The 11,590-nt window shown below is 36.5% G+C and overlaps 1 protein-coding gene across 1 annotated transcript; it reads left to right on the top strand.

Annotated features, from left to right (window-relative positions):
• Positions 1 to 3,873: 3,873 nt before the first annotated feature.
• On the top strand, positions 3,874 to 11,115 carry LOC126832494 (uncharacterized; the record flags this gene model as incomplete). Its single annotated transcript, XM_050563291.2, has 9 exons — positions 3,874 to 3,935; positions 4,102 to 4,189; positions 6,070 to 6,155; positions 6,808 to 6,981; positions 7,780 to 7,877; positions 8,284 to 8,423; positions 9,330 to 9,442; positions 10,273 to 10,424; positions 10,585 to 11,115. Coding segments are annotated over 9 exons (1,116 nt in total), but the record flags the coding sequence as incomplete, so codon positions are not given.
• Between the last annotated feature and the right edge of the window lie 475 nt (positions 11,116 to 11,590).

Here is an 11,590-nt window from a genome sequence, read left to right as displayed (position 1 = left end):
CCCCATAGCACACTGCATGGCGTATGTCCGTTTTTATTAGCCCCATGCAGTCGGAGTATTCTGACCATTCTGAAAAGTAAGCACAAAGTCATGCTTCACCTTTTCTTACGTAAGAAACTGTATAAAATACCGTCCCTAGAAAATTCTCAAGAACATTAAGCACACTGTGACTGGTAAACTGAGACTACGATGCTCTGTAACGTCATAAAAGAGAGAGAGAGAGAGAGAGAAATGGGGTTTAACGTCCATTTCGGGACTAACATATGGTTTAATTTTATTTCAATAATTCGCTTGCGCGTAGGGGTCTTCAGCAGTGGGAGGAAACCGGAGGACCCGTGGAAAACCCACGAGGTTGGACAGGCAACCCTACTCCTTGTCACGTACAACCGGGGATTCGAAACCACGCCAGTTGACTCAATGACAGGCCTTGTGATACAGCGCGCACGTGCTAACCATTCGGCCATCCAACCCCCCCACGTCATAAAAACAAATGAAATGAAATGAAATGAAATGAAATGGGGTTTAACGTCCTACTGCTCTGCTCCTATGCTGGGCTAATGAAGACGGGCATACCCCATACAGTGTGCTATGAGGGAAATTTTGCCCTGGCAGCGGCACTAGCGCCTACTCTTATATCGAATTCCAACTGCAAAGGGATCTTTTACGTGGATTCCAATGTATACACGGGACCCTCGGTTTTTTGTGTCATCCGAAGGACTAGACAGCAGTTCTTGTCAGGCCCTCCGTTCTGCATCACTGACAAGGGGGAACCACGCTGGAAAATCTGGATGAACTTTCTCGGCCAATGCAGGGATCGAACACCCGACCTCCAGGCTAGCACGCATGCGTCTTATCTACTTAGCCACGTGATCCCCCGTCATAACAATTTTGGTATGCGAATTACGTCATAAATTGGTCGGCTGCTTCCTGGCAAATGGTCGATTTAGATGCATTTGACATGACCACTACACACACATAAAATGTGCCATAAGCTAAAAAAACAACAAAAACGCAAGCACATGCAAACAGACCGAATAATTGTGAGAGTGCGTGATCTTAAAGTAACCAGTGTGTTTGTGTTTGGTAAATAAATAAAATGGTTTCACGGTAGGTTATGTTTCCTGGGAAACATCCGCTTCCATACTACGGTGGTATCATAGACATGTTATGTTTCCTGGGAGAATTGCCTATTTCCTGTTTGGGGGTTGGGATTGTCTTCTTTTCTTTTGTTTATGATTGGATTGGGTTTTATTCTTATATATAAAGACGACGTGGGTGAACAGACCAAATACATGGTGGTTAGAATCAGTAAAATGATATGACATATTATTTAACTGATATCTTATTTTATTATTCAAATAGTATCACATGACAATAAAGTATACAATCACGTATATAGATTACATACGATGTAAGTCAACAAACCCAATACATGGTGATAAGCAAACAATCAATTGATATATGATCTAATCACGTGAGCCTTGGAAATTAGAACATACCGTTGACACACCTACCAGAATATATCATATTTGAACTGGTTCTTAGTTTAATCAACGGATATTTTCTACAATTGATTTATTATAATGGTAATTATTTATTATTCTGATTTCCTGAGATTTTAAGATGGCGTCTAAATATACCTGTTCTATTTGTTTAAATAACTTTACCAAACCCAAGCTACTGCCATGTTCTCATAAGTTTAATAAACAATGTATTGGTGACTACGTCAAGGCTCACGCTCGCTTGAATAAGTTTAACTGTCCTGTCTGTAGACAAGAAACAGCGGTACCAAAAGGTGGTGCCAGCCAGTTTGTCAATAACTTTTATCTAGAAGACGACGGTGATGATAAACAATATTGTACAAAACACAAGAAGAAAGAAATAGAAGTTTATTGTCGAGATTGTCGCAAACCATGTTGTTCTGTTTGTGTTATGGTGGATCATACAGGGCATGTATTGGTGGATATAGATGACGTAGATAAGGAGATGAGAGAAATTGTCATGAAACTAAAAACTGAATCCGAAAAGAAGATAAAACAGTTACAGAAACATTCTGACTTTCTAAAGACCAAAATATCTGACATGAACAACTCGTGTAAGACAGCTTGTGATCAAGTTCAGAAACAAATAGACAATATTTGTGAAAAAGCTAGGAAGATGGGAGGAACAATTAAAGATGACATCAATAAAATTGGTGAAGATGAAAACAATATACTAACCAAACTAGTAGAAGAAGATGACAAGATGACATCTAAAATGAAAGAATGGTGTGAATATGCTGATCGTATATTACAACATAAATCTATAAAATTACAGCTGTAGATAAAGATGGATTAACAGATGTTCAAACCAAAACAGATTACAACATATCAACAAATTTACATGAACCTGTAGTCAGACATCCATATTATTCTATGGTAGGGGTTGATGTAGACTGTTTAAAACAACTACTGGGTGAAGTACAAGTACAAACACCAACATTTACCAGTAGTTTTAGTTTGAATCAGGTGAAGCTAGATGAGAACTACAATAGTGATGTAATAATACAAGGATTATCATGGAGTGTATGTGTTTGTCATATATTATCAACATTATATATTAACCTGAGATCGACAAAGGTAGAAGATAAAACTATTGAAACTGTTACAACTAGTTGTACATTAAAACTGTTAAATATCAATGATGAGAGTAAATCACTATTTGAACAAGGTACGGGTTATATGTATTGTGTAATTATAGACTGGAATAAACTACAGAATGTTAAGAATGGTTTTATTGATGACGACAAGATATTTACTGTAGAAGCTATTGTACATATAACTGATATAGAACGATATTGAAGACCAAGTCATATAATAAACAATAACAGTTATATAAAAAAAACATTAGTCTATAGTATTACGTCATAAACAATAATAGGATAACCTAAAGAATGTGAACAATCATAATTTGTTGCTGTATATGGAAGCCTATTGCGGCCATTTCAGAATCTCGTCCCCTCGCCGCGAGAAGTCGAGGGCGAGAAGACGAGAAGACGAGAAGTCGAGGGCGAGGGAGCGAGAACGCGAGAACGCGAGGGAGCGAGAAGTCGAGGGCGAGGGAGCGAGAGAGCGAGAACGCGAGGAAAAAGGGCGAGAATACGAGGATCTCGCCTCGAGAACACGAGATTACTTTCACCTCGACTTCTCGTCTTCTCGTCCCTCGACTTCTCGCTCCCTCGTGTTCTCGCCTTTGAAAAACCTCGTGTTCTCGCTCCCTCGCCCTCGACTTCTCGCTCCCTCGCCCTCGACTTCTCGCTCCCTCGCGTTCTCGCCCTCGACTTCTCGCCCTCGACTTCTCGCTCCCTCGTGTTCTCGCCTTTGAAAAACCTCGACTTCTCGCTCCCTCGCTCCCTCGCCTTTGGGTCAATCTCGTCCTCTCGTGTTCTCGCTCCCTCGCTTCGTCACTATCCCGTCTTCTCGTGTTCTCGCCTCGGAAGTGCAAGTATTAATTTTCGTGCGCAACAAAAAATCTTTCAACAATATCTATCAAAATGCAAATTTCATTTGATCAATTTCGGCATATGAAATTTACGTTTGTCCAGATTTTTGAATAACTATTTGTTACACACGAAATTAACTAATTATAGGATAAAAAAATTTGAAAAAAAGGAAAGTTTTGAGAGTAATTATTAAACAATGCACACGTAGGCCTACATTTTTGTCACTGGTTATAAAGTCGCAAAACTTGTATTTTAATTGTTTAATCTCATTTTTATATTAATCATGTTTTACATTTTAGTCAAAACGTGTGTTTTTGAGCCACGAGCAGACATTTGATTTTCCTATCTATGCTTATTATTATTACAGGTGATGAGCTCATTCGTGAATTTTTGGCGGATACACCAATATTGAAGTCTCTATATTATTATTTCTAAGACACACTATATCAATAAGGTAGGCCTTTCTTGGTGTGATTGTGTGGTATGGTGTGTGTGGTATGGTGTGTGTCATTGATTTTATGGAAATTTATAATGAATATTGAATCACAAAAGCAAAGAAATATGTTCTTCTAGAAAATGACTAAAAAACATTTATTTTCGTTTGTTTATTATTAATTCAGTGAAAGGCAAATAAGAAGAATTCTTAAAAAATATGGTCATAGGCGAAGAGGTGGAAATGACGAAGAGTCTATAACAGCTGCTATAAGAGTAGGTGTGAAGCCTACGTAATAGGCTAAATTTTTCCCTCCGAAACCTTACATATCTTGTGAAGAAATGACCCCGGTTTACAGAAAGTGGGAATAACGAGAATCAACAGCAATATCCCACACCCCACGGTACAGTCTGTAGTTACTGTTATATAATCACTAGGGTCGTATTAAGGGTAGGGGAGAGCGTAGCACAGTGGGCATGATTTCTTTTTTTTTAGTAAATTGACCAGAAGTGAAATCCTACAGAGAATCAAACTATGTACTCAGTTGAAGCCAGTCATATGTTTGATTTAATAGTGCTGTTAAAAAGTTAATAAATTGAAACTATTTCTGTGTAGATCATTGTAAAACCAAACTTTTTTTTGACCCAATGTGCCCCGTATGTGGGGTACACTGGGTCACACTATGGGACACAGTTGGCCATCAAGTATGTTTCTTAAAAAAAAATGCATAGAAAACACACTGAATTAACTGAAACTCATAAGGACTGTAAAAACTAATCTTTTAGTTCAAAATATGAATTTGTTTTAAGACTTGAACACAGATGCACATCTGAAAATTAAAAAATCCCAACATAACATTGAATAAAAAATTCTTTAACAGAAGAAAAAAAAATCCTTTATGCGAAAAATTCCTATGACTTGTAAGTCAGTAACGATTCGTATCCTAGGTCCAATATTTCTTTAAAAACAGCTCAAATACCCAGATTCTTTCTAAAATGGACAGATGATATTTAGCTAAACTCGAAATGCTTATGCCCAGTGTGCCCCTCTGAAGTGTGTCCCACTGTGCCCCGTCATCAACCATGACAGAAAATCGAAAATGGCAGGAAGACATGTGATAGTATTATGAAACAAAATATTTCTAATGAGAGTCAATCACTGTCTACTTCACCTGGAATATCAAGTTTGTGGGCTCTAACAAAATCTGGAGTAGCCAAGCAGTTTAACCAGTCCACTAAAAATTCACTTTTGCGTCACAAAAACGGTTAATGGCTGATAAATATCAATCAGTTTACATGAATTTATTGAATTTAGGAGGACAAATGGGGGCTATAAAGGGCAATTCCTCAGTGATGTCACAATTGAATTTTGCCAAAACAGTGTAAAATTACAAAGCCTGGCTTACTGTGCCCCATAGCCCACTGAGCCCCGCTCTCCCCTACTTTAGACTTATGGTCGCTTACTGAAGAAGTACCCAATTTTGGGAACAAAATGACAATACATAGTCATAAGACAGTTATTATGTAGCACGTTGCGTTTTTCGATGGCTTTTGCAATGAAAATATTAACAACAGAGTTTTTAGACAATGATTGAGATATCCATGGCGATTTTAGTTGTGTCAGATAGCTAAGACTATTCAACATTTGCTGATATTTGCAATGGTATCTTTAGAAAATTTAGTCGACCCCCAGCCAGATCTGTAGGCCTAAATATTTTTAAAGGGCTTGCGTTATAGCCTTATTAGCCTAATGGTTAACCCTGCCTTGATAATGACCAATGCTTTAGATATAGGCTTCTAAATCCAACGGGGGGGTTGGGATGGCCTAGAGGTCTGGAGTGCCGCGCTTCGACCCCTAGCTGGCCGGTCACCTCTGGCTTGCGGCTGTGGTTTCGATCCCTGGTGTGAGCGTATGTGGCATGGAGATAGGGGCGCCTTCTCAACCTCGTGGGTTTCCTCCGGGCACTCCGGTTTCCTCCCACTGCTAAAGACCCCTACGCGCAAGCGAATTATTGAAATTAAATTGAAACCATATGTTAGTCCTGAAATGACCTAGTTTGTGTCGAGTGGACGTTAAACCCCATTTCTCTCTCTCTCTAAATCCAACTACTTTAATGGTTTGGCATGGAAATGAAAAAAAATTTCTTTTATTTCAGGAGGAATTGACTGGAAGTGGACGGTGCCTTGGTTACAGGGCTTTAGCGAAAAGACTCCTGTCAAAATATGGCCTACGTGTTGCTAGGTATTTCTATCATGTTCTGCAATGCAACTGCGTGTTAATGAAACTTGGCATTCTTGAACTTAGTAGTGTCTTAATCATAAAATGAAGGTCAAGCAGAGTTAGGCAATTTCATCGAAAGTTGATTACATTTGTCGCAAACATTTGAAAGCAGCCTCACCCCTACAGATTTGAACTGATAACAATAACACTTGGTATACATGTCCTCAAACGAAAATAAATTTAAATGTTAAACTATTTAACTTTTACATTCCAGTGTATAACTTGTTTCGCAACTTCCTGGACACCATAGTACTTAAAAGCTTGACCACATTGCCAGCTCTAGTTAGTATCACCAGGAAACAATTAAGTAAGCATGTGATTCAGGTAGTCCCTGACAATTCACGGCTGCTTATGAAAGAGTGGAGGGCTATGTGCCCCGCCCCCTCCCCGCACCACTACACACACACACACACACAAAAAGTCCTTTATGATAGCATTTACTTACATCGGTGCATACATTGTTTCTTGTGTGTGTGTGAAATAGCTTTATTTAAAGTGATATTGCAGACAATTACATGTTATATTATGAAAAATGAAATATTTCTGAGTGGAATGTGGAAGGATTGATAAAATATCTATTTTGTTTCTAGTAATACGCTTGTATTACTTACAGGGACAAGGTTTACACTTTATTAAAGTTAATGGACCCCGAAGGGGTGAACCTTCGCAAGAAACACCAACTGTCAAGGAGAATATATGTCAACAAAGGTCCAAACTATTTAATCCACATAGATGGGTATGACAAGTTGAAGGCCTATGGCTTTGCGATACATGGTGGAATATGTGGGTAAGAAAAACTGTATTATAATATGACTTCTTTGATAGGCACTTATAGTTATGGAACATATTAACACAAGGTACAATTTTATGGATGCTTAGTATTAAACTCAATAATTATGATTCCATGAAATTGTAGCTAGTGTTATTATGATATGCCCTTTTATCCTAATGAAACCACCTGCCAGAATTAAATAAAGTTTACTTAATAGATTATTATTAGTTTTTATTTTAATGTTATATTTCTCTGTGTCCTCAGATTTCCTCGCACTGCTAAAGATCTCTCCGCACAAGGAAATTATTGAAATGAAATTGAAAATTATTATGTTAGTCCCGAAATGATTTAGTTTGTGTTGAATGGACGATAAACCATATTTTTCTGTCGCTCTATTATTATTATACAACATTTATATAGAGCTATATTTCACATGAGTGTTCCGGTGCGCTACAATAAATGTAGAAAATATAAATCTATAAAATCAGTAAAGAATAAATAATATCTATAGAAAGATTAATTGGACTTAAAAGCTAATTTACAGAAAACTGTAGAGCTAACAAGAAGCAACCAGGAGCGCTTCGCCTGCGCTTTTATTAGTTTTATTTACATTTGTTTGGACTACTCAATAATAAAACAAGTTTTATAAAGCTTTACCAAAAAGAGAATAATGTCAACTTGAAATAATGAACCTTACAGCTTCACTAATAAGTTTATTTTGCCTGTTTTCAGTTTCTGAGAGATTGAAAATATTGTTAACAGCTCAGCATATCACAATAAGTTGTATTACAGATTAAGATTAACTATTTTCAGATATTCTAGACGAATTTTATGGCTTCGTGTTGGTAGAACCAACAATGATCCAGAGGTGGTTGCAGGCTATTTTTTAGAATATTTGCTTGGAATTGAAGGTGAGAGTAGAAGCATAATGTGAAATTTCTCACGAAACATTGAAATGTGCATCGATACAGAGAGAGAGGGAGGCATAGAATGCGACACTTGTGGCTATTGTACTACGCTGTTGTTATTGTGTTCCCAAATATTGTAGCATTCCAATTTTTTCGTATGGTATTATTGACGAGGGCGAACCACGTGGTATCTTAAGAGATCTGTCCCTTTCAATGGCAAAATGATGCGTACATAATCGTAGGTTGTTAATCGCATATGATTATATTGCCCCCCGCCTTGCACGATGCTTTATGAAAGCACACACACACAAGAAACAATGTATGCACCGATGTAAGTAAATGCAATTAATTAATATGTCCCATCTATTTATTATAATCCCATATAATAATACCCATTTTAAACTTATAGGAGTTCATCGATGTATTAGAGCCGATAAAGGCACAGAGAACAAAATAATTGAGAATATCCAGAAGTCACTAAGATGGTATCATGGAGATGACATGGCTGGTGAAAAAAGCTTTTTGTATGGACCATCACCGGCAAATCAGGTAATTTTCTTTTATTAAAAAAATTCAAACTTTAGAATACCAAATACATTTTCAATTTAGTCCCTTTTATTCGCCCTTTGTCTGTCCGCCTTTCCTCAGACAGTCTGGCATCCACATATGCGTGTAAATGCTCTAGAGTTATGACCCATGGTCACTTTTTAAAATTTTGTGGTTGCTAAAGTTGTTATCCGATTCTCTTGAAATTTACGATCATTGATCACCCTTAATCAATCTGAACCTCTTGTGGACTCTTTACAAGCGTAAGTGATTAACCGATTGACTATAGTATTTATGTACATGAGATGAAGTGGCTGATAATTACTTTCAGAGTTATTGCCATTTATCACTTCGAAGACTGGTTTCAGTGGGGTACATCCCTAATCTGCCCAATCTGCCACGCCTACAAAAATGTCAAAATTGACATCGAATCCATTCACTTTTTTTGAATTGTTTGTTTAATTGTGGTTTCTGGGTATGATGTCTTGTCCATATATTTGTTTTTATGTAAATTATGTGTGGTGTAATCCCCCTGCAATTACTATATAAGTAATACGATCAGAAATAGTTTTGAAATGTTGCGATGCTATGTCTGAATCTTAAAATGCAAAATCTGACCGCAAAAGATGGGGCCACACCACAAATTCGGATCTACGCAAAAAACTTGTTGAGAAAAACTCGGTCTCATAAATTCACAGGTCGGGTGACGATTCCCCCTCCCCCTTTAACCACCGAACTAGTAGTGTCTTGTGAATGCTATCATTACCTTTGAAAGAATAAATAAATGTGACACCCTCTGTGGACTGCTCGGGTGAATTGTGTGCTGTGGGTGTATGTTTCGTTGTCTAGCAATTTATCTTTGTTGAAGTTGTTACATGTTTAGTATATACCAATGATCGTCTCTTGTAGCGGATAGAAAGATTCTGGCGGTCTGCAAAACAGGGTGGTTGTCAGTTCTGGATGGATTTATTTAAGGATTTAGAAGCTTCAGGAGAGATTAATACCGAAAATGGCCAAAACAAGTGTGTATACATCATTTCAACATTTTTAGATCCATATACTGTTATGTGGACATGTGTTGTCATCATAGTGACCACCACTCTAGCAAGTGATGATATGTGTGGTTATTTTGATATGATATTGGATGGTGAATATTGACAATTTTATACAAAAGGGTTGTTTTGTTACCCCAAAATACTGTATCGAAATAAACTTTAAATTGAATCTGAATGAAATTTAAATATGCAATATGTAAGATTTAGATAAAGATCTCGCCTGTCTATAATAGTTTAAAAATAGATAATGCAAAATGAATATATCGAAAATGTCAGTCAAATTACTTTATTATGAGCGAAATTATGAATGTCTTCTTGCCTACCAATTGTCACTATCTATAATTAAATCTACAAACTTTCCTCTAATATACTTACTTGAGGTAACAATAAGCAATACAGAATAATTATATTCTTGACTTAACTTTTAATTGTTCTTAAGGGATAATTTTTAATTGTTCTTAAGGGGTAGTATTTAAGTGACACCCATTCATTCATTCATTCATTTAGATGACTTCTTGGGGCCTTGTTTATGTAATGTTTATAGTTAGATTATCGGTAGTCAAACTTAGGTGCCAAGTTATAAAGAAAGGCTACTTGGCATATATTTATGATAGAGCCTCCATTATTAAGGTCCCTGCAATGTAATACATTCTATAGGTATTGGTATTGTTTACCTTTTTTGATATGCTTGAATTAACTAATACTAATATAATATAATATGTTTACAGCAAAGTTAACAAGCATACATATTAGTTTTCATATTGATAATGCAGTATTGGTATCATTATGTCTTACAGAGAATGTTTCAGGTTTTGCTTCACAAATCTCATTCAAAAAGACTTAGACCAAATCCGTAAAGACTGGAATCAACATAAGATGAGACCAACTAAAGGGGCAGAGTGTCCTGCAGGCAAACCAGACTTGTTATATTTTACTCCACAATTGTTTGGTAAGGCGACAATCACAAGATTTAATATGAGAAATTATTTTCACCATATGGGGGTAGAAACTATTTGGTCATTATTTGATCATTAAATGAAAACTAAGCTGCTTTTATGTCATATATCAGATATTTTTGTGTGATTTTTTTTTTTCATTTTAATATTCAGATACAGTTGATTACAAGACCGAAGTTGCTGTTGAAGATCTTGATAGTTTTAGTCAGTTTTGTAAATTTTATGGACCCAACGGTTGTTTAAGAGAATTTGAAAATGTATGCTCAGAATTGTTAGTGCAGGCCGGAAAAGAGATGCCAAATGATCCAGAAGAGGCATTAGAATTATATAGTTGGCTAAAAATGAGAAGTGACTAATTAAACATACAGTGTTTGTGGACCCTCTAGAGGGTACAATTTTTATATGATTTTGATGAAACTTGAAATGTATGGTTATAGAATATAACCCAAAGATCTTGATTTCTTTCGATGTGGTCCCTCTAGAGGTCACAATTATTATCCGATTTACAAAACCGTTCCACTGTATATTTCACTGTTACATAGTTATGATGGTTGAGCTCGAATTTCATAAAAATTGGACTGATAGTGTAAAAGTAGGTTATGTAATACCATGGTTGTTAATCATCTGGAGGTCACAATTTTTTTTATCAAATTTTGATGAAAATAAAAATATGTTTTTATCCTATAGATCTTGGTTCCTTTTGATATATCGGAATGGTAATTTCCTGGATTATGACCCCTGAATGTCTGAAAATCCGTGTTGGCCAATTGTTGTTCATCTAGAGGATAGACTTTTTGCCTGATTTGGAATAAATGTTTAAATTTATCACCGTTACACAATAATGTCAGCTGATTTTGAATTTCATAAAAATCGGACTGAAACAGCTTGACAAACTAGCCACTCCCCGTACGCAATAAGGTTATGACCCTGTAGATGTCACAATTTTCTTTTTATCCGATCCAATTTCAGTGAAACTTAATTTTATTTCCTATAGATATGCTTTCATATTGATACTTGAGCGTATCGAATCGTAACTTGCCCCATTATGGCTCTTGATATTCCTTAAAACACATCTTATATTAGCTTGTTATCTGTCCATCTCTTGCAAAATGTGGGTGTATCTTGCCTGGCAACCGCTGGTCAAACAGTTTGGAAGACA

Source organism: Patella vulgata, chromosome 9, assembly GCF_932274485.2.
Source record: "Patella vulgata chromosome 9, xgPatVulg1.2, whole genome shotgun sequence".
NCBI classification, from domain to species: domain Eukaryota; kingdom Metazoa; phylum Mollusca; class Gastropoda; family Patellidae; genus Patella; species Patella vulgata.
This window is presented reverse-complemented; position numbering and strand designations above follow the sequence as displayed.